Raw genomic sequence first — 23,030 nt, forward strand, 5'->3', positions numbered from 1 at the left:
ACCAATCTTTTTCCTTTTTGATTGACTCAATAAAGTAAAACCAAAGAGTAATGACTCCTCCATATTTGCATGTCCCTCACGAAGGCCAAAATTGTGTACCTCCTTTGACTCAGAAGTCACGGCTGTTTCCGTTCTGCATGTAAACCACTGTGCCAAAAATGTGCACCAAGTGCTGAGTGTAAAACCTTGGTAACTCTCAAGTTTAAAGATGCAAATTATTTTTTATTTTATGCTCTTGCTGAAAAATGCCAGAGGTACACTATTTGCCCTCCATGAGCGACAAACCAATATGGCTGATTAACCCACAGGGCAACTTTGAGTCGGCACTCTTTGGGTATCTCTTTAGATTTACTACAAATATCCACCGGAGTACTCTGCAACATATTTGTACAAATTGATATCTGCATAACGTCTCAATGCTGCTGTAGCAATCCCTGCCGCCCCCATGAACAGCAATGCACGTAAACTGAAGGAGATCAACTTGAATCCAGACAACCTGCATGTAATACAAAAATAACAAAATGTTGATGCTCTAATTGATGCACTAAAGTTGCAAGCACTATCTTCACATTTTGAGATAATGCTCATAATGCCAAGTAAATATATTTGTATTTTTTCTTATTTGCTCCCTTACTTTGTTTCTAAAATTGTTGTGATGAAAAGACATATTAAGAAGTTCTTGGTTATCATTAATAAACACATTGCAAACACTTTCTTCAAGCTAGTGGTAGGGCTTTGGGGAAATAACAAAAATATTAGGGGCCTCCCCATTTTTTATGATGTGTTGAGAAAAGGCTTTGCAATTGCAATTTTCCACAGAAATGAATAGTAAATTGATAACAAATAATAAGGGCCTCCCTCACCAAATTTTGAGAAAGTCCGGACAATAAACATGGAACTAGTTTAAGGACACAGCTGCCTCCATCCCAAACTGGGATTGAAACCAGAAGTGAGTCCAAAGTATAAAAGAAACCCCAGCAAACATTTATAGCCCTAGACCCAGTTATCAGTTGGTGTACGTACCGTGAGCCAACTGATGGGGGGGGGGGGTCATACCAGGACTGATTGTGGGGGCACTGGTCGGTTTTTACTCTTTTTTTACTCTTTTTTCTATGAAATTTGTCAAAACATGTCAAATATGCAATACCGCATTCTTTCTTTCGTTCGTTCGTTCGTTCATTCATTCACTCATTCATTCCTCCATTCATTCATTCATTGAAGTAAGCATTACAAAAAGCCTTCTTGTTTCATCTCCACAGTTACAGCATGGTCACAATACATCATCATCACTATCACACATCACCCATCCCATCACACTGTAACACTTCACTTGAATATAGTGATAGTCAGCACACAACTTTTCTTCTCATATCTCAATTTTTTACTGTGAGAGAGTGCAACTTCCAAAAATATATTCCTAAATAAATGGACCTCTTTAACACTTGATGCATCCCCTGGCCAAGGAACTCTAGGGTCTGTTCCTATAGGCTATTATTTAAAACTCACCTTTTCCCTGGAGCTTCACAGTATCCTTTGAAATACATATGCCTACCAATTACATACAAACACCCTGGAATTGATGCTAACACTGAAAATAAAAATACAAGTCTAGGTGTCAAATGATTTGTTTTAATTGACTTTTCGGTAAATCCCATAAGCCTTTGCGAGTAGACCTGAGATGTCGTAATTTGATGTCACACCGATGAGCCCCTTGCCCACTTCACAGCTTTGAAGTGTGCAGCTAGCAGTGATGTTCACTACACAATGTCCGCATCAGTGTGGTGTCAAATGACGACATCTGGGGTATATCCGCAAAGCAATTAAGGTCTTTTGGTACTATCTGTTTTAACATCCAAAAATGGAAATTTCTTCACATATATTTGGACAAAGTTCATTGACCAATAAAAAACTGGTCCACCTTGCATGAGAAAAACAACAGTACATTCTTATGCTCATCTGTATGAATAGATTACTATAGTCTATTTACAGTCCAACCCCTTGAGTCCAACCTCCCTCCTTTATCCATAGGCCTACTTATTTTATGTGGATCTCTATGTTATCCAGCTATGTGAGCTTCATAGCAATCGGTTTTTAATGCTTTGACACTTTAATTTCATGTTCTGAACCACTTTTGCCACGCTAACATCAGTGGGCCTGATGATGCATCCGAGATAGGATGTGAAATATTCCCACTCATCAAAACGTAAGTCCAGTAGATCATATTATAATCTCAAGTTCATAGTTGTTATTACCTGGATTAATGATAATCTTCACAATCGCATTTAGAAAGATATACATATGTTGCACCACTAATACCATCTTTCAGTGAAGATTATTACCCCATATAATAACAATATTATTTTTTGGGGCTTCCCAGTTTTTATGTGTTGACAAAAACAAAGACTTTGCAATTGCAATTTTACACAGAAATGAATTATAACTTTGTAACACATCAACAAATACTATTATATAAAGGACCTCACTCACCAATTTTTGAGAGTCCAGACGATATATATACTCTGATCAGCTCTTAATAGGCTGGACTCATAACATCATGGCTTGATACAGAATGGCGTACACACAGCTAGGCGCAGCACCTACGCGAATTGCGCTTTGCATTTTGCGTGAATGACGCATGCTTTTGTGAATTTACGTGTACGTAAGTTGGAACTTTATTGACTCGTGCAGTAACAAAAAACGAATAATTCCCGCCTATTAAGAGCTGATCATAGTATACATGTTATTTATTTTACTTGGCCTAAGTTGTTCTCTTGTTATCCATGGTTTGCTTATAAATCCCAATCATAGTACGTCACATTATGTAATATTGCGTTGTAAAAAATGTCTCCACTGATCTACTAAAAAAACAATAGTTTGGGCCTATAGCTTTGAATGTAAAGCTATCCAGCATGCACTATTTTTACATTAAGGGGGTACTACACCCCTGCCCAATCTTGTGCCTAATTTTGCAGCTTTCTCAAAAATTATAGCGCATTTGTGACAAGTAAGATATGTATATCATAGGGGGAAGGACTACAACTCAACTGCACTGGAAATTTAATTTCAGCACAGACAACAGTTGTGGAGTTACAGTCAAAAATGAAGGAAAAACAATATTTGATCAATATAAAATCAATAACTACTTGCCTTGAGTTGCTGAATTTTCAGTGCAGTATTTGTAGTTCTTGCCCCTATAATATAAATATCTTACTTGTCACCAATGCACTATAATTTTGCAGAAAAATGCAAAAATAGACACAAAATTGGCCAGGGGGTGTAGTACTCCCTTAAAGAGAGAAGTCAATGGTTTTGCATTACCCTTCTGGTATTCACCTAAATTACGTTTTTATCTCAGATTGAAACTTGTTTTTATTTTCCTGGAGATTTATACACTTTTTCCAGTCCTATTCATTATCAAGAACTTACCTGGGTGAAAGAAAAAGCAAGAAACCCAATATATTGGAAAGAATATTGGTGCAAACTCAACTGCATTTTGCCTGTGAAAAATATAGACAATTCAGTAGTAAACAAACCTGTTAGTTTTAGGACTCATGTTAATTTAGTTACGGTTTTCCTGAGGGGACCACTCAAGTTTCACAGTGACCAGAGATTTTCAAAACATACCATAAACAGAATTTGTCCTTTTGAGCAAAAAAAAACCCCTAAAACCAGGAATTTAGTGCATTTTGCAACAATTTTACCCAGGATTGTATCTGTAAGATATAACCCTTAAATAGGATTTTATCTGAAAGGTAACACCCATTAATTATAGTACCGGTACATGTTTATGTATATAATTTTCTAATATTAATGTTTGGGTGATGTTCCTGATGCAAATCAGAAACACAAACTTTAGGAAAAAAAGCACTTAGGTACCAAAAATAAAATGCAAATAAAACAAAGAAACAAAATGACCCCTAAACACATATTTAAAAACAACCCTTTTTCACTGAAAACACTCGAGGTGTTTTTGACCCCTTAAACAGGATTCACACTATTTATGTTCATTCTCTGAAAAGGACCCTTAATTCATGTTTTTCTGGTCATGCATGTGTACACTGTGAAAATTGAGTGCCCCCGCCCCTATGGTGGGTTATATATCCTGCAATATGAGTCCCCAATAAAGTACAAATCATGCAATAATAGTCCAGTCAATCTAATCAAATTAGTGGTGTCACCCACAACTAATTGCAACAGAATTTTTTTCACTTTTATACATTTTAGAGATGTCCCCTGAACATCATACCAAAAATATACCAAAATATACTTGGTGGAAAGGTATTTTTTGGTGGGAAAAGGTCATACAGGGGTCAAATTTCAAAATTGCTTTAATCTTTTTAAAAACTATACCAAAGCATTCATCTAGTCATAAGGATTCAGAAAAAGTATAGTTTGTCATATCTGTGATGTACCATTCTCAAGTTATAAGCAAAAAGGTCAAAGGTCAAATTTTGGGCTCCACGTGGGTCAACTTCGAAAAAATGCTCTGATCTCTTTAAAAATGGTCTCAAAGTGTTCGTCCTTTAAAAACACTCCAAAATAAGAATAGTTTGCCATATCTTGGATGCTTCGTTACCTAGGTAGCAGGGTATAAGATGTCATTGACCATTGAACTCTATTGACCCCGACCTAGTTTTCGATGTTACGCATGTAATTTTACAACCTAAACAGTGCAAACATTCTTTAAATGAATTATGTTTGCAAGCCGAATAATTTGAGACCATTTTGGATTAAATCAGACAATTTTTAGTTTTTTGACCTCTGTTGAACCCAACATTTGACCTTTGACCTTTTCGGCTATAACTCACGAACCGTACATCACAGGTATGGCAAACTATATTTTTTCTGAATCCTTATGACTAGAGGAATAATTTGGTATAGTTTTTAAAATGATTGGAGCAATTTTGAAATTTGACCCCTGTATGACCTTTTCCCGCCAAAAACTACCTTTGCACCAAGTATATTTTAGTATACTTTTTGTATGCTGTTCAGGGGACATCTCTGACATTCATAGGAGTGAAAAAAATTCTGTTGCAATTATAGTGTTGAGTCAAAACCCACTTTGACTGGACTATAAAGATGTACAAAAAGAATAGCAAAGGAAAAAGAAACAGCATAGAATTATTCAGAGGATGTTTAAAGACATTCCCACAACCCAATGGGGTTTCTGACCTTGTATGTCTGGCTTTTGTACACATATGGTACAGTTGATCATGCCTTGCATTGGAATTGTGTGCAAATATCTGGTGTTTTCATCCTATTATTTAACATTCATAACATCGAGACTTAGGAATAAAATTAATGCAGTGGGACAATATGAATGTTTCCTGTAAGAAAATCAAATATCAGTCCTAAGTCTCAACTATTAGCTCGTTGGCTGCAGTTTTAAAATGACCATTTTGTGTGTGTGGCAATGGGGACTTTGCCTTTAAAATTAGGTTATATTGATCAAATTTCCCAATCATAGTGCATTGTAGGAATGCCTTTAAGCCTCCTCTGAGAATTATTATATTGGCTTCAAGATGTACCCACAGTGCATCAGCAGTATAACTGATTTTGGATTTGCAGAATATTTCATTTGTGTGTAAATTATGCATAGTTTCTGTCAAAGTGAATTTCCCAATGTAGGGAGACAAAGCAAAAGTATCTGTTCAGCCTTTTGTTAGATGAGTTTCCATGTTAAACATGATTAAAAGAAAGTTTTGACTGCAATAGATTGATTTTTTCAAACAATTATATTTCAAATAATTACACAAAATATTTGCATACTTAGTTGAGTACCAACTCTGCCATGTTTATGTGTCACTCAGTGAAGGCAAATATTGTACCTCCTTAAAATTTTACTATGAACCCGACATATTTCAATTCAATATAAACCTTTGTAGTACTCAAGCTGGAGGTATATTATTTGCCCTCCATAAGCGACAAAACAATATGGCTGATATACATTGCATTACGTATAGGGCTAGATTTTTACACACGCCCGCACACCAATGGCGTTTTGGCGTGTACTTTTGCTGTTGGGCTTGTAGCTTTCCAAAACCACACACCCAACTGATTTGTAGCATTTTGACACTCATCAGGCATATCTGGTAAGACTGCATGGGTTGAACAAACAAAGTTCATTTTACTTCATAATTAATTATGTGGGGGGGGGGGCAAAACAAACATTTGTTTGGTGGAGGGAGGGAGACAAAAAAAATCCTGGTTGCATCATGTTGACCCGGTGTTATCGGTGGGATAATACATATACAATATTTTTAGAGCAGCTTCACAAGTCATGTAAAGTCTTCAAGCTTCAACCAAAAAGGTTTTTTTGGACAATGTGTCTTATGATAAGGGTGACTTTCGTGGTGGGAAACGGGCAGCACAGAAGATGGACATTTTTACCTTCCCCTTCCTTTTTCTCCTTTCCCATTATCCTTCCTGTGTTTCCTGATTTTTTTCTTTCATTTTTTGTTGGGGAAAGGGGGCGGGTGGCTGCACTTTTTGTCTTTGTCAGGAGGCCCCTGTCTAATCTTCTTCTTTTTGCATTTATTGTACATCATTTCTGGAAAAAAGTTGGGGATTGTAAAAATAATATCTGTCAGGCACGTAACTTTTTAGGGTTACAAACCCGACTGGCTACATGCTAAAAACGTTAAAGTCAAGCCCTGGTTATGTATAATATATACCTTATGGCAAATGTGTAAGCCATATTGTTTTGCACACTAGAAGGCTGTGCAATAATTATGAGCCCTGGTGGGAGGGTAAAAAAAAAAAAATTGGGGGGGTAAGACATTTTTGGCGAGCTGAAAGGGGTTTTGGCAAGCTGAGAGGGGGAGCGATTTTTGGCACACATTCACGGGACGCCTTTTAAATAAAACAATTTTAAAAAGCTTAGGAAAACCTTAAATATGCAAAGTTTACTGGGTAGAATCTGATACTTACTGAGCTCTGTGTGCTCGTTCAAATTCTGGTTCTCCTGTGGTCTTTGGTGGAGGAAATTTCAACTTTCTACGCACTTGTCCAACTTGCATGGCGAAGTATGCTGTACAATTCAGAAAAAAATGTCATGTGTTAACTTGAAATTTATTTTTTTAAGAGGGTACTACATAACTACACCCCTCGATAAATTTGTGTCTATTTTTGCATTTTTCTCAAAATCTAATAACATAGTGGTAACAAATTTTTTATATATTATAGGGGTAAAGAATCCAATTACTATACTGGAATTTCAGTAACCCAAAACAAGCGGTTCGTTATTTATGATAAGAAATAAGGTACCGCTAGGATGTACCTCATTTCCGATCATATATACTGAACCACTTGTATTGAGTCACTGAAATTTCAGTGTAGTAATTGGATATTCCTTGCCCCAATAATATACATAACTTTTGTTACCAGTGTACGTGTTATTATTAGCTATTATTTTTTGAGAAAATAGTCACAAATTTAACACAGGAGTGTAGTACCCCTTAAATGAATAAAATCCCAAAGTGTGCATTTTCAAATGGTTTTAAAAAGTCATTCACAGCAGGGCATTTATTATTTTTGCACTTCCAAAAAGTCATTCAAAGCAGGCCCTGATTCAAGTATGCATGCTTTGAATGGCTTAAGGGATGGATAGGGGTACTCTAGGTGGGGATAAAAAGATATTATACAACTTTTACAAAAATCACAATTTAATGATAAAGGCTGTGCAGAAAAGTAACTGTTTCTGCAAAAATATAAGAAAATAAGAAAAAAATTTGAAAACCTCCAAAAATTGGTGAGGGAGGGCCAGGAAGATGTTGTTTATTTCACTTGGCCAAAAAGTGTTTATACGTCCATTGCTTTAAGGTTCGTTCATACTACCACCGCATTTGCGATGCGTTGCTTTGCGATGCCGATATATCAATTACTTTTGCCGCAACTCAACGCAACTCGTCGCAATTCCAAGTTTAAATGTATTTAACTTTATTGCGATATCGCAAATGCAGTATTTTCAGTACAATGCGATGTGGCACCGCACCGCATCGTAACGCAATTGCGGCGTAGTATGAACGAACCTTTACAGTGCTGGATATATATGTTTCAAATGAAATGGTCTCTAGCAAGGGTGAAAATAAGAAATGATGAACCAGGGGCTCCTGGACTGGTTCACTTCATTCAACATGGAACCAGGGGCCACTTCTAATCAACAAGGGGCCAATATTTGTTCTGGATAAGTTCATCATGCATTAATGGCTATGGAATTGAATTTTTGGGTATAGTTGTAAGAGGAACAAACCTACCAAAATAGTATTATTACCTAATCCCATAACGAGTGACTATCCAAATATTATTAATATGTTAACATGTTTTATGTCAACAATACCTACCAACACCCATCACTTAACAGACATTAAGTCTCAATCGCCAGGATCTTTAAGTGTTAAAGTAAACATAATGTCTCTTATCCTGCCGAAGTTACCCCATTTAATTACTCTCTTTAGTTTACTCAAGGCTGTGTTTGTATAAACGAGTTCAGTTATACAAACACAGTCTTGTGTTTACCTCATCCCCTTTGTAATTATTGCGATCATGTTTGGACAACACAATCGGGTTGTCAAAACATGATCCTCATTCTATTGTATTTTCCTTAAAAACCATTAATAATACCAAAAGCCCCCAAGACATTTCACACCCGCATCCTGACCAGAACAATAGGTTCTGGAAAGGAATGCGGGCAAAAACTATATAAGGGGAGTTGTCTCCCCAGATCTTGGTCAGTTCTTTTACGGAGTAACATTTATCTACCTGTGTAAGAATACTATTAAGATGGCTTGCTGAAGAAATAAAAGACGGCCGTTTGGCTGTCCGAGGCTTGGAACTGTTATAAATGTCTGTGTGAATTCGTCTACGTGTATTAATATCGTCTACTAACCATGTTTTAAATAGTCATCGTAAATCAACCTACAGCTTCAATATTTACACTGGTTCCCACACCAATCGTCCCGTAGCCTCTACATCTACTAGCATCTACTACTCTGTTTTGGACTGTGACCTGATGTCATATCAGTACCACCTAGCCACCGATGCAGCCCTGGTTATCCTAGCGTTTATGCTCATCATCTCTTTTGCATTTCTCATGCTTACTACAGCGTTTATCAGCCGATGGATCACAGAATCAGAAATTCGCTATAGGCAAGCACACTTTATGCAACTCATAGCACAAGTTTTAATTTATGCCAACGGAGGAGAGCAGGAAACAGAAGTTTAACCAGTCCAGTCAGCCTTTACCCTGCCGTGGACATTTTGATACTTGCAATTCTTCATTTTATCGTCTGATTTAACTTTTGGATTACCGGCGCATCTCGACCATCACTTTTATTTTCATCACCATTTGCCCCGAAGGAAGTCTCCATTTCGTCACTTTATTGTTTCATCATTTGCTTTAACTTTTGGACCTCGACGCATCAACGCTCATATTTTTCATCGCTATAACTTTTGGACATGTTTTACACTTCACCTGTGGATTACCACCGGAACAATATAATGTCATCACCATTTTGATAACTTTTAGCTCCAGTTCGCCCCGGATCACTATATATTTTAATTCAGCATCATTTCATCGCCTATTCAATTTTGACTTTCGGATCACCGTCGCATATTCTTCAGAAGACGAAATTTTCTACTGGACTGTGTCGACAACTACGTGTGCAGATTATTCACTATTCATTGGAATCCTACCCGGAGTTATTCTTCAACCTGTAAGAACTTTCAGTATGGTATTCACTCCAATTTATATGTTTATTTTGTGTTTATATGTGGTGATATCTAATCCTCCCAGATAAGGTAATATTTCTTTTATATTGTATCTCATTAATTATACCACTACTATCATAAATACACCCTCTTTAGTTTTCCATGTCATTTACATTAATTTACCCCCGCGCTTGGCCACACCAGTACACCCCGCAACGTATTCTTTTGTATTCCATTTCCGAAAACCCCGCTTCTGAATTGTATACCGTTGTCGTTGGTGCCGTTTTTAACGAATTACAAGACCATTCTCACTGTCACCTTATTTTAGAAGCAATACTACAAAACCCAAATACATTTTTAATTGGCCATTGGTGCACCCCGTAGCTCACTCAGGATCTAATCCCCAGCACAGTCTCCAATTTGCTTATCACACTCAAATTTCGTCCATTAATACACAATGATTGGCTATGAGCATTAACATTCAAATCCCACCCTCATGGCCACCCCCCTTTAATCCAACGATAATTTATGTTTCAATAGAACCATCTTCACATAATACACAACTTGTCTGCATATTAGCCGAGATCAAATTCGAAAATCTAACGGGCGACCAAAATTTGCAAATAATTCAGGAAATGAGAAACAATAGTTGTCATATTTTTAACATTAAATATATCGACACCCACCAAAATACATTTTCACTTTTTATTGAATACGGTGTAACGTTCTCAATTTTGTCCGATAATAGTCTAATCACCTATAATAATTGGTCAGACGTTGTGTTTGTAGATCAAAATTAAATAAATTATCTATATAATAATTATTTACCCCTTTTCCACCTTCCGATTTTACCCATCTTCCAATCAATTATTGTTACATGTCTATATATATTTTTTTTTAAATCTGTACATGTTCCACATTTTGCATATTATCGTTAGTTCTTAGAATCTTACTGAATCTCCCTGGGCATGAGTATTTACATAAGTATCCCAGCTGTGTGGTCAGAAAACTTTCAGCCAACACTCCTTTCAGTCTCCATTGTACCCGTCAACCAAAATACTTTTAGGAGTACAATTCAAGTCCGTTTTAACAACTTGACAATTTCACAGGCTATTGAACTTATTCAATTTTTTAGCCAGTGGCAACAACTGATTCGAGGTGTTACATTAGCCCCTTTACCACAATCACGGTATGCACTGACCATCAGATACACTTCTCCTGCCGAGGTATATTCAGAAGGATTCGTAGTAGCTAATCAGGCATAATTGGCCTGTACTGCACTCAGCTTATTTGCTTTAACTATTTACTATTTACATATGTTAGTTTGTAAAAGCTTAACTTCTCACTGATGCTCTAGTGTTTAACCCCAGGCATCTCCACTCAGCAAATATTTTGTATACTCTTGAGTGTCCTTACTATTACCCTACAACCCGTTACGGAAGGGTGAGTTCAGTTCAAAACATTACATTTATTTCTAGACTTTTGTCAACAAAAATACAACATGGCGATGCAAAACCAATTCCAAATGACTTTGGATTTACCCCAATTTCATGGTAAACCATCGGATAACATCGCCGATTGGTTTTCAAGGATCGAAGATTCAATACGCCCTCTTGCCGAGGACGATGACGATCTGAACACTCGTCTAATATCAATCCTCCCCAAAAATTAGCCGGGAACGCGTACAAAGTCTACAGAGACTTTACCCGAGACATAAAAGAGGACTACGACGCGTGCAAAGAACATCTTTGCGATGTTTTTAATAACCAAGATTTCATACGAATTTTTCAAGGCTCTTTGACAGCCAGACCTCGTAAACCCGAGGAGAATATTGAAGTCTATATCGCGGAACTGAAAAATCTCACAAGCCAAGCATTTCCAGATTATTCAGTTCCCCAAAAACAACAGGAAACACTGCGCCGTTTGATTGCAGGTGTCTCCCCCTTTCTCAGAGCAAAATTACATGAGAATGATGTTCAAACATCGCCACTGCTATCAGAGTTTGCAAAAACAACGAAAGAGCCCAATTGGAGTATAAAAACACTCCACACATTGATTCTGCATCTGCCCATGTACCAATTGTGGCCCAAATCGAGTCAGTTGATTTAATTCAACCCGTCAATAACCCTGACCCTATCTTACAACAACTTTTGGAGGAATTCAAAAACCTCTCCACCTCCAACAATGCAGATTCAAAGAATATTTTGGAGGAAATAAAGCGTCAGGGTGACACTTTACAGCGCATCGCTTCAAACATGCGCCCCGATTACACCACAGAGCGGCGCGACAACAACCGCTCTCGTAGCTATGACCGTCGCCGCGACAATTACGGCAACGGCGCTCGCTACCAACATAGGTCTATGTCTTTTGATCGAGCACGCGATTTCAATCCAAATTATGATAGATCACGAAATTTTAGCTCGTCTTACGATCGCTCACGTGATTCGCGTGCAAGATCATCTTCTTTTGAACGCCCCCGCCAAAACGGCAATGGACCCCCACCGTGGCGTCAAGACACGCGCAATAGGAGCTCGCCCTCATTCAACCGAGATCGCAGCGCGTACAACGGCCGACCAGATAGGTCATTTTCAGGTGACCGTAGGCCTCAGGGTAATTTTAGGCGCTATAATAGTCCTTACCCAAACCGTTCACCCTCGCAGGGCCGTTCCCCATCACAGTCACCACAACGCGACCGTAGAGTAACTTTCAATTTACAGGGAAACCGTCGCTAGGTGGTGATGTGGGTCAATCACCACCTGCCTCACAAAACCCCCATACTAACAGTCATGTGACCCAGGTAAATGTAGAATTCAATGAACTACACGCAGATACTTCAGTAAATGAATTTTCTCAAACCATTATCACCAAAATTAATGGCCATAATGTTCATACATATCTTGATACAGGTTCCGGGGCCAGCCTAATCAGGCATGACACCTTACTTTACCTGACACAAAATAACCCCGTCTTCATCGGTACACCTAATATTACTTTAGTTACAGTGACAGGCACACCATTAAAGTTGTTAGGATCTGTTCAATTATCATTGTCAATTAACAATACTACTATGCGGCATATTTTTCATGTAATTTCGCCACAGGGCAGGATGAAACCCATCCTCCTCGGGCTAGATTTTCTATCAAAACATGATATTTCAATCCATTTCAAACACGGTAACCTCCGTTGTCAACAGCACCAAATCCCACTCTTAAGAAAAAGAGACCTTATACCTGAACCTTGCAAAGTTTTTCTACCTACCAATGTAATACTCCCAGCAAGATCTGAAACTATTGTTCAAGGATTTCTGAATATTGATCACCTCAGTAGCGCTAGAGAACATTTCACAGGCTATGATTCAGTTTTTGAAGCCACCAAACTAGATAATGATTTTGTTCAAATAGCACACAGCGTCGTCAAATCAGTAAACAATGAAGTCCCTGTCAACATAGCAAACTTTACAGATCAACCTATTGAATTACAATTGGGCACTATTATAGGCAAATTGTACCCATGCGCAAATATCCCCGTTGGATATTTTCAAATCCTAACAGCTAATAACCAAATGTCAGACCAAGTGCCAACTGCAAACAAAGTTAACAAACAAAGCCCCATATTTGACTTGTCACATACGGACCTGACCAAGACTCAAAAACAACAAGTTCAATCTTTACTTCTTGAGTATGCTGACGTGTTTTCTACAGAGGAGCACCCCTATGGTCAAACAGACCTAACTACACATTCTATTGATACAGGGGATAATCCCCCAGTCAAACAACGAGCATATAGAAACTCACCAAAAATCAGAGCTGAAATCGATAGGCAGTGTAATAAACTTCTAGAGCAAGACTTGATTGAGACCAGTGATAGTCCCTGGTCATCTCCAGTAATATTAGTTAAAAAGAAACCAATTGGCAATGAACCCCCTACCTACAGGCTCGTTTTAGATTATAGAGCCGTAAATCGATCCACAAAGAAAGATTCGCACCCTGTCCCCTCTTTGGAAGAAACAATTGAGAGTTTAGGCGGAAATAAATTTTTCAGTTGCATGGATCTGTCCTCTGGATACCATCAGATACCAATGACCCCCCAGGATCGTCCGAAGACTGCGTTTACGACTGGGGTCAACCTCTACCAGTGGAAGGTCATGCCCTTTGGCCTTTGTAACGCTGGTCAGTCGTTTCAGCGCCTAATCGAGAAGGTCTTCCGAGGTATAAGATGGTCAAAGGTCGTCTGCTACTTAGACGACATTTGCTGTTTTGGACGTACATTTGAAGAAAAATTATCGAACCTCCGAGAAGTCTTTGAACGTTTACAAGCAGCAGGCCTTAAACTAAACCCCAAGAAATGCACATTTTTCAGCAAAGAAGTTCACTTCTTAGGTCACGTGATCTCAGGTCAAGGATGCTCACCTGACCCCCGTAACATTCAAAAGGTCAAAGACTGGCCACGCCCCACAAACGCAACCCAAGTACGTGGATTTTGTTCACTAGGATCTTATTATAGACGTTTTATCAAGAGTTTCAGTGAAATTGCCAATCCACTAAACAAATTAACTCAGAAAGATATACCCTTCATTTGGGATGATGAATGTGAGAAAGCTTTCACCACCCTCAAGACGGCTTTGACGTCGTCACCCATCGTCTCACATCCTGACTTCTCTCTGCCTTGGACTTTGTATACCGATGCTTCAAACACCAGCATAGGTAGCGTACTAGCACAACGTGACCTCAACGGCAAAGAGCATGTTGTTGCATATTTTTCAGCTTCTCTCTCTAAAACAGAGCGCAAATGGTCCACCTTTGACAGAGAATTCTATGCCATTGTAGCATCCATACGTAGGTTCAGACATTACCTCAGAGAATCGACATTCACTATCATTACTGACCACCGACCACTTTTAGCATTACGCAAATTAGATTTGACCTCTGACCTAACAGGCAAACGCACAAGATGGGCATTAGAATTAGACCCTCTAGACTTCACTATCATACACAAGTCTGGATCTAAGCATACAAATGCAGATAGCCTCAGCCGCTATCCCTACTCCGACGCTGAAACCGGTAACAACGAGCTACCAGTACAAGACATATTCGTGATTGACCATGACACCACAAATAATATGAATAACCAAGACATTCCAGGTCCAGATGGTGACGAAACTCCAAATGCCGACAACTCACCAGAAAACATTCTCTCTTTTTACGAAGACGACATATATGAATTACAACAGGCTGACCCACATATCAGAACAGCAATTTCATGGCTACATGACAACAAACCAAGACTACCCAAACAGAAGGATCAGTATCTATTAGGACTTTGGAAACAGCGCAAACATTTAACAATTGCCCCAAATAAACTTCTATATAAGAAATATAACAACCCACAATATGTTGAACCCATTATGCAAGTCATAATTCCAGAACAACACGTACCAACAGTATTAGGTCAATTACATGGCACACCTCTTTCTGGACACGCATCGACGCAAAAAGCGCTACAAATTGCAAGCTCGTGCTGCTATTGGCCACGCATGGCAGATGACATATATGATTATTGCACTACATGTGAAGCATGTCAGAAACATGCAAACCCTGTCCCCACCATGAAAGCGCCACTGCGCCCAATACAGAAACCAAGGCGAAGCCATATTGCAATTGACATAACTGATATGCCTGTGACACCATCCGGCCATTGCTGTATTCTCACGGTAACCGATTTATTCACAAAATATATCGAATTGTACCCAATGAAAAATCAGACAGCCATATCAGTTATAGAAGCTTTATTTGACCATTATGTACCAAATCATGGTCTACCAATTAGTATCCATTCAGATCGAGGCGCTGCTTTCGAATCACGCGTATTTCAGTCACTATTGAAACAATCAGGTGTAATAAAAACGCGCACAACTAGTTATAGGCCTAATTGCAATGGTCAAGTTGAACGTTTTCATAAAACTCTCAAAGACCAACTGACTAGACGTTTAGAAGCAAATGGACTAGACTTACATTCATGGATAGACATACTCGGGCAAGTTAAACTTTGTTATAACGCCACAGTTCACTCAACAACAGGATTCTCCCCGTATTCACTCGAAAAAGGTGAGGAACCGTTACTACCTATACACATCCTTTTAGGTAATATTGATGACTCAAATGACACCCAAGTACATTTACCCGATGATCATCATAGGTATCTCAACAATTTACAAACACGTTTGCGTACCGCTTATGAACTAGTTCAGTCACATTCTGCAACAAGTAAACAATCACAAGCCCACTATTATGATAGATCAACCAGATTTACCCCATATGAACGATTGGATTTGGTCATGTTACGCAATGAGAGGAGACCCACAAAATTAACGCCACGTTGGCTAGGCCCCTTTAAAGTAATCGATAGAACAGAAGATGGCAGAAATTACAGAATAATTAACCACATGTCAGCATCCGCACGCCCCACGACAGTACATTATGACAAGTTAAAACCATATTACCCCCCAACAGTTTCACATGACATTCCCACTAACTTAAACCCCCATCAATCCACGCCAACCCCCAGTTTAGACCCTCCCCCGCCAACAGTCACGCTGCGCGCGACATCACTTGCGCCTACTGCCACTTTAACTGATGCATCCGCGACTCCCAACTCGCAATTATCAAACTCACCAAATCCCGAACTCACTCCATCCAGAACAGGTCGTAGGCGTATGCTCCCTACAAAATTAAATGATTACGTACTCTATCAATAAAACCTACAATATATGTCAACGCAATATAAACCTCTTGCTGATCCTCAAATATTTACCTTTGTAATCAATACCCAATATGTCATTATTGATACCATGCATTATGTATTTATTCACATGAACCAGTCGTATATTAAGACCCTGCAGGATGATTTACAATTTTATGTATATGTATGTTTTTTTTTAATTTTATGTCTGTATTTACATGTGTTATTTACTGTATGTATCTCCGTTTAATATGTTTAGTCTTTTATGTAATCCAATATCTATATGTATATTAGGTTTCTAAGATGTACCAGCTTATTAGGCCAAATAATACATAATATTCCACGCCTAGGCTGAACATTTTACCACATGTACTTGCATTTCGATACACATCTAGGCCACACAATGATCACCATTTATACCTTTGTATCAATCATGCACGAACACATAATCACACTTCCCTGGTTTGAGATACACTTACATGTAGTACGCACAAACTTTAATAAGCTATTGCGACCTTTCAAAACAAAAGAAAGAAAAACAAATGGACACCCACATTAAACAAAATAAAGTGAAGCACATTTCATACAAATTAATGTGGGCAAACATCCATATTTACTTAACGACGAAACGTCACAGCACCTTTCACTTTGCGCGTACTCCAGGCTATAATGACATGTTTTTTTTTATTTACATCATAGCTATGTATCTCAAACCAGCGACCCTGTGCAATCATTTTGTTTTGATGTTACAAATATCTGTTATTGTTTTTTTACATTCTTTTATTTACATGTATGTCCATCATGACTAACAATAACCCCCCAACCTCAACGGCTAAACGGCCTGTTTCTTTCTATCATGGATACAACTTACAAATCAGTCCCATTTACAATTACGGCTATTGCCCTATTATCGAAATATTCGATCTACATCCGAAGATGGTTCCAGAAAACATTACCGTCCGTGGAACGTAATACTACCTGCATCCACAAACCAACACCTACATGTCAATCGTCCATCGAGGCACACACCTTGCGTGTAGACCTCAAATTCCCAGTAGAACCGGACACCAACAATCCCCCACCTTCACCAGCCCTAGATAGGACCCCTGATGCCCCATTATACTTTGCCCGAGAATATAGTCCCCTACCCTTACGAGCTTACTCCCTCGTCCGCTGCCTCCATTTCCTTGCAAAATACGCCCAAAACCAACCAGCAGACTCCGAACTTACAGAAGTCCCCGCCCACGATATCCTCGATGTAGCCAATTTTTTAGATTCCAATTGTTTACGTTTTGTATGGGCAAACAAACTCATAAAACGGATGACCCTGGTTAATGCCCCTTCAACACTAGCAGCAATCGCTAGACAGACATGCAGAAAACCACCCGCCAACATCATAGATATACCACCCCACTAAAAATAGCAATCGACCATCTCCGGTCCCTCTACCCCTCAATCTCTACCCTGACCTTTTCCCGGACACAGAAGCCATATTCGATTTAATAATAAACCCGCACGCATTTCCCCAACGAACACCCTTCCTTGTATTACCACCCAACACTACCCACCCACCAACCAACCAGCATTGGCAGTTGCCCCCACCCTCACCAATCGATATGCCCCCCCTTTACCTTTGGATTACATCAATAACCAACCTTCACGACACAGAACTACAAGAACAAGCTCGTCTGGCGCAAAATCAGTTCATGTGCGCAATCTGCTCCCACCAAGGAGAAATGGACCCTCCAGCCAGACGAAAATTTGTACTCCCATGTTGCGCTTACCCAGTACATTTACAGTGCTGGGAAACGTTTCATTCTGAACCCACACTCTTTGGATTCACCACAATCTGCATCCAGTGCGGTCAGAATCCCATGTCCCCAGCCAGTCCCCAACCCCCAGCCAGTCCCGAACCCACACTCAACCAAGAGACTGACACTAACAACACTGACCCTCCAAATACCAACCAACCTACCCTTGAGTGATTTCACACTATAACCCACTTTGTTTAAGTCATATCAACCCATCCCTACCCAAAAGGAAAAATAAGTATATGTAAACGAAACAAGTCAGATAAATGAAGGTATAAATGATTCAACAATGATACCAATTCAATATTAACTCCGTCCTTCCCCCTTCATTTACATCTATTCAACAGGATCTATACTATACCACTCAAATTAAAACTTTCGGACTTACCAAACAAATAAATCTCAAAACAGCCACCAAATTATTGTAAATACTTTTAACGTGATTGTGTGTGAGAATCTCATCTATGAGTCTATGCAAGTACATCTATAATAAATATGTGTACCTTAAGTATTTTGTGTGTGAAGTAGTTTAGTTAAAACATTAACAGTACATCTATATCCAATCTACCTCAGAAAAATTTGTACCTTTCAATATTGTGTGTGATTATGACAAAAAGGTTTAATCTTAAAAGAACACATATGTGTACTAAATCTTTATGTGTAACCAAATTCAAATATATTTATTCACTATATTGTATGTAAAGTACTTTACAACTATAACGGTGCATATTTAAAATCTACCTCAGATGAATTTGTACAAACATTTTACTAACTTGTGTGTGAAGATATTATATATATACATTCCTATGTCATAACAAAAGTGTGAATTAATATAAAAATACAGATACATAGCAATCATTAACACACCCCCACCCACACACACACACGCCATGATCGCAAAATTTTGAAATCTTATTTTATCATATTATGTTTTCACAATCTATGATTTTATACTGTACCTTCATTTTCATATACCTTAGCCATGATCCCTCCCCACAAATGAGGCGGGTAAACGCGACAAGGCACCTACCGTTACATGAGCTCCTGCTTTGACTGCATATACAGCCCAATATATTTATTTAATTTTATTTAGCTCTTCTTAAGAAGTAAAAACACGGAGTTTGTAAGCGCACCGATCTGGTAGTACTCCATGGAGACTAGGTAAAGCATCATTCGGATATACCAGCTGGACAATCCCTTAACAGAGTGATGTGATAAGCCGCTCAGTCAAACTGGGTCCACAGGGTGATACGGAAAGTTTGACGCTTAAGGCATCCCCATTTCCAAATCATTTAATTAACCAAATTCTCAGCATCATGGCGTCATAATATTCAATCACAAAATCACACACAACATTAAAACAACACCACCACATTAATTACAAATCTCTGTATTTTCTTTATAGTAATAGATACCCTATCAGTGAATCGCAAAACCGTTACAAACCAATTATATTTATAAGCATGTTTACACATCCTAGTGTAAACTACCACTACCAGCAACCAAAAAGTTGATATTAGTATATTCAAAGATAAACCAAAACAAACACTAGAATTATACAGGTTCTGCGCAAACACGGCTAGAGTAATCGACTTATCAGTAATGGCTTGGCACCCGTCTCAGGTCCCCGCATCATGCCAATGCACATAATGAGCATACATGCTCTTGTGGGCCAACAAACAGGTACCAAGCAATACTGAAGTTATGAAAACCAAATGATTCATCAATTACTTGTGTAGCTAGTCAACTATTTATGTTATGTAAATTTCATTCATATTATTTATAATCTTCGTGTATGTAAAATGGAATGAACAGGAGGTACATGTACATTGTACTAGAACTATAACCGAAACTACCTCACGTTTGACTCGAATTTACATGTTCATGTTCCTCCTTCTGTTCATCCCACATGACAAATTCGTTACGTCCATACAAATGCTTGTTCATTATAATTGTATAAATATGTATATATGTACTAGTATGTTATACCTTTTCCATTCCTCGGTACCACCCCAGCCCATTTCAAATTCATTTTTTTTTGTTGTTCAATCCCAAACTTATCTACTTACATTCATGTCCCCAAAAGCACCTCCCACCGAACGAACTTATATTAGTGGATATCCACTACTGTCAGTTCAAGTTCATAACGCGGGAGCGTTACTTTTCCAAGGGGGGATGTGAATGTAAGAGGAACAAACCTACCAAAATAGTATTATTACCTAATCCCATAACGAGTGACTATCCAAATATTATTAATATGTTAACATGTTTTATGTCAACAATACCTACCAACACCCATCACTTAACAGACATTAAGTCTCAATCGCCAGGATCTTTAAGTGTTAAAGTAAACATAATGTCTCTTATCCTGCCGAAGTTACCCCATTTAATTACTCTCTTTAGTTTACTCAAGGCTGTGTTTGTATAAACGAGTTCAGTTATACAAACACAGTCTTGTGACTTACCTCATCCCCCTTTGTAATTATTGCGATCATGTTTGGACAACACAATCGGGTTGTCAAAACATGATCCTCATTTCTATTGTATTTTCCCTTAAAAACCATTAATAATACCAAAAGCCCCCAAGACATTTCACACCCGCATCCTGACCAGAACAATAGGTTCTGGAAAGGAATGCGGGCAAAACTATATAAGGGGAGTTGTCTCCCCAGATCTTGGTCAGTTCTTTTACGGAGTAACATTTATCTACCTGTGTAAGAATACTATTAAGATGGCTTGCTGAAGAAATAAAAGACGGCCGTTTGGCTGTCCGAGGCTTGGAACTGTTATAAATGTCTGTGTGAATTCGTCTACGTGTATTAATATCGTCTACTAACCATGTTTTAAATAGTCATCGTAAATCAACCTACAGCTTCAATATTTACATAGTGACCAGGGGCCAGTTTCTGAACAAAAGTGTTGAGTCCCCTGGTCAGCTTAAATTTAGATGGGTCCAGGGGCCATTTCAGGGTTTGCTGGGGGCTAAACGGCTCCCGTCTCCCACTTATTTTCACCCTTGGTCTCTAGCCTCGAATGTGAAGCTATCGGTGAGCAAATTTATGGCCAAGACTCTCAAGGAACTGTTTACTTACCATACTGATATGAGGCCAAAGATGTAACTGCAGCTGGAATTATGTAATCATCCATTTTAGATAATGCCATGGCTGCAAATAAAATAAATTATATTGCTGATTTATTCACTTGAATTTTGATATTAAATTTACACTGACAGTGTACCGGGCAGTGTAGTGCACACTTGGACTTGCACTCTCTGCAATTTGCAAATTAGTTCAGCAGTTGACAGCAAACACATGGTCCGGGGGCTTCTTTAATATAGCCTTTCATGTATCAGATGTGAGATAGAATGGAACACAATTGTTCTTGTCTATGTTAATGACTTGTGTCTTTCTTCCTTTTCTTTAAACAGTTCTCTTGTTCTTTATGCAGACGATACTACTCTCTTCAAGCCTATCTCTGCTCCTGATGACTTGGTTGATTTCCAATCCGACATTGATTCCATCCATTCTTGGTTCTCCCTTAATCACCTTTCTGTCAATTCCTCCAAAACAAAAGTCATGGTCATTTCCACTAAGAAGGACCCTTTTCCGGATCTCAATCTCACTCTTAACAGCCTGCCTATTGAACTTGTGTCATCTGCGAAATTTCTTGGTGTCTGGCTGTCTGACCAGCTTTCCTGGAATCTTCACATTGATAACATATGCAGAAAAGCTCGCAAAATCATCGGCTTCATTCATAGATCCTTCCAATCAGCCCCCTTCAGCATCCGTCGTTCTTTGTACTTGGCCTTGGTTCGCCCCATTCTGGGGTATGATTGTACTACTTCCTCTTAACATAACCCTTACCAACCGTCTTGAGTCTACCCAAAGATTCGCCTGTCGTGTCATTCTTCAGTCTTGGAACCTCTCCCATGAGGACCTTCTATTGGATTCCGACCTGCCTTTTCTTAGTAAGCGTCGTGATGTTGCTTCTCTGTGTCACTTATTTAAAATCTTTGCCAATCTTTGTTCTTCTCCCAACCCTTTCCAGCCTCATCCCAGACCTGGTCTACGGAACCTCAATTCCTGCGCTGTTCAAGTTCCTTTCCGCCGGCTTTCATTGTCCCAGAGATCATTTTATCCGTTTGCCTCCTCCATCTGGAATTATCTCCCTGAAGCTATTGTCAATGCTCCTTCCCTCCAGTCCAGGCCTTCAAATTGGCCATCCAGTCCCTCCTCTAACCATGCAGTTCACTTAATTTATGTTTTGTTTTATTTTATTCTGTATTGATTCTGGTAATGTTTCTGATTTTAATGTAAGGGCAATCCTTCAATTTATTGTGTACCGTAATCAATATTGGATCTGCCTGGCCTTGTGCCAAATGTTATAAATAAATAAATAAATAAATAAATAAACAAGTTACACAACAATGATCAAGAAGTAAATTACCAAATTATTTTTACATGCATGAACTGACACACCGCCCCAATTAAGTTTGTTTACCTTTCAGGGCACATATGACCAAATATATAAAATATGAGCTATATTTTATAGTGTTTTATTTATTTAGTTATTTATTTTTTTTTTTTTGTATCATTATTAAATAATTCAAACATAAGTTTTCCCCATACAAAGTAGAGTTTTTATTTTCATGTATATTTAAGAATTTATGTAGACATCTCTCACTCTCTCTCTCTCTCTCTTCCATTTTTTCCAATGCCTATTTCCGTAAGTGGGTTATTTCAAGTATTTAGCGCTACACGCCCTTAATCCAAG

General features: G+C 38.5%; 1 protein-coding gene across 2 annotated transcripts; it reads right to left on the reverse strand.

Annotated features, from left to right (window-relative positions):
* Nucleotides 1-236: 236 nt before the first annotated feature.
* Nucleotides 237-22,759, reverse strand: LOC140161154 (microsomal glutathione S-transferase 2-like). 2 transcript variants are annotated; one of them, XM_072184586.1, is made up of 6 exons: nucleotides 22,704-22,759; nucleotides 21,350-21,421; nucleotides 6,931-7,030; nucleotides 3,427-3,497; nucleotides 1,507-1,588; nucleotides 237-496 (listed from the first exon to the last, which is right to left on the reverse strand). In XM_072184586.1, the coding sequence occupies exons 2-6, from the start codon at nucleotides 21,417-21,419 to the stop codon at nucleotides 352-354; spliced, it is 468 nt and encodes a 155-aa protein (XP_072040687.1). In that variant the 5' UTR covers nucleotides 21,420-21,421; nucleotides 22,704-22,759; the 3' UTR covers nucleotides 237-351. The 2 variants fall into 2 exon arrangements, with proteins under 2 accessions (XP_072040687.1, XP_072040686.1); XM_072184585.1 differs by lacking the exon at nucleotides 22,704-22,759 and having other exon boundaries at nucleotides 21,350-21,497.
* Between the last annotated feature and the right edge of the window lie 271 nt (nucleotides 22,760-23,030).

Source organism: Amphiura filiformis, chromosome 9, assembly GCF_039555335.1.
Source record: "Amphiura filiformis chromosome 9, Afil_fr2py, whole genome shotgun sequence".
NCBI lineage: Eukaryota > Metazoa > Echinodermata > Ophiuroidea > Amphilepidida > Amphiuridae > Amphiura > Amphiura filiformis.

Excerpts from the sequence above, each read along its gene's own strand:
- LOC140161154 (XM_072184586.1), bottom strand. The coding sequence starts at position 21,419 with ATGGCATTATCTAAAATGGATGATTACATAATTCCAGCTGCAGTTACA. Across the intron at positions 7,031-21,349 it reads TTTGGCCTCATATCAGTATG|CATACTTCGCCATGCAAGTT; the intron begins GTAAGTAAACAG and ends TGAATTGTACAG. Across the intron at positions 497-1,506 it reads TGTGAAGCTCCAGGGAAAAG|GTTGTCTGGATTCAAGTTGA; the intron begins GTGAGTTTTAAA and ends TATTACATGCAG.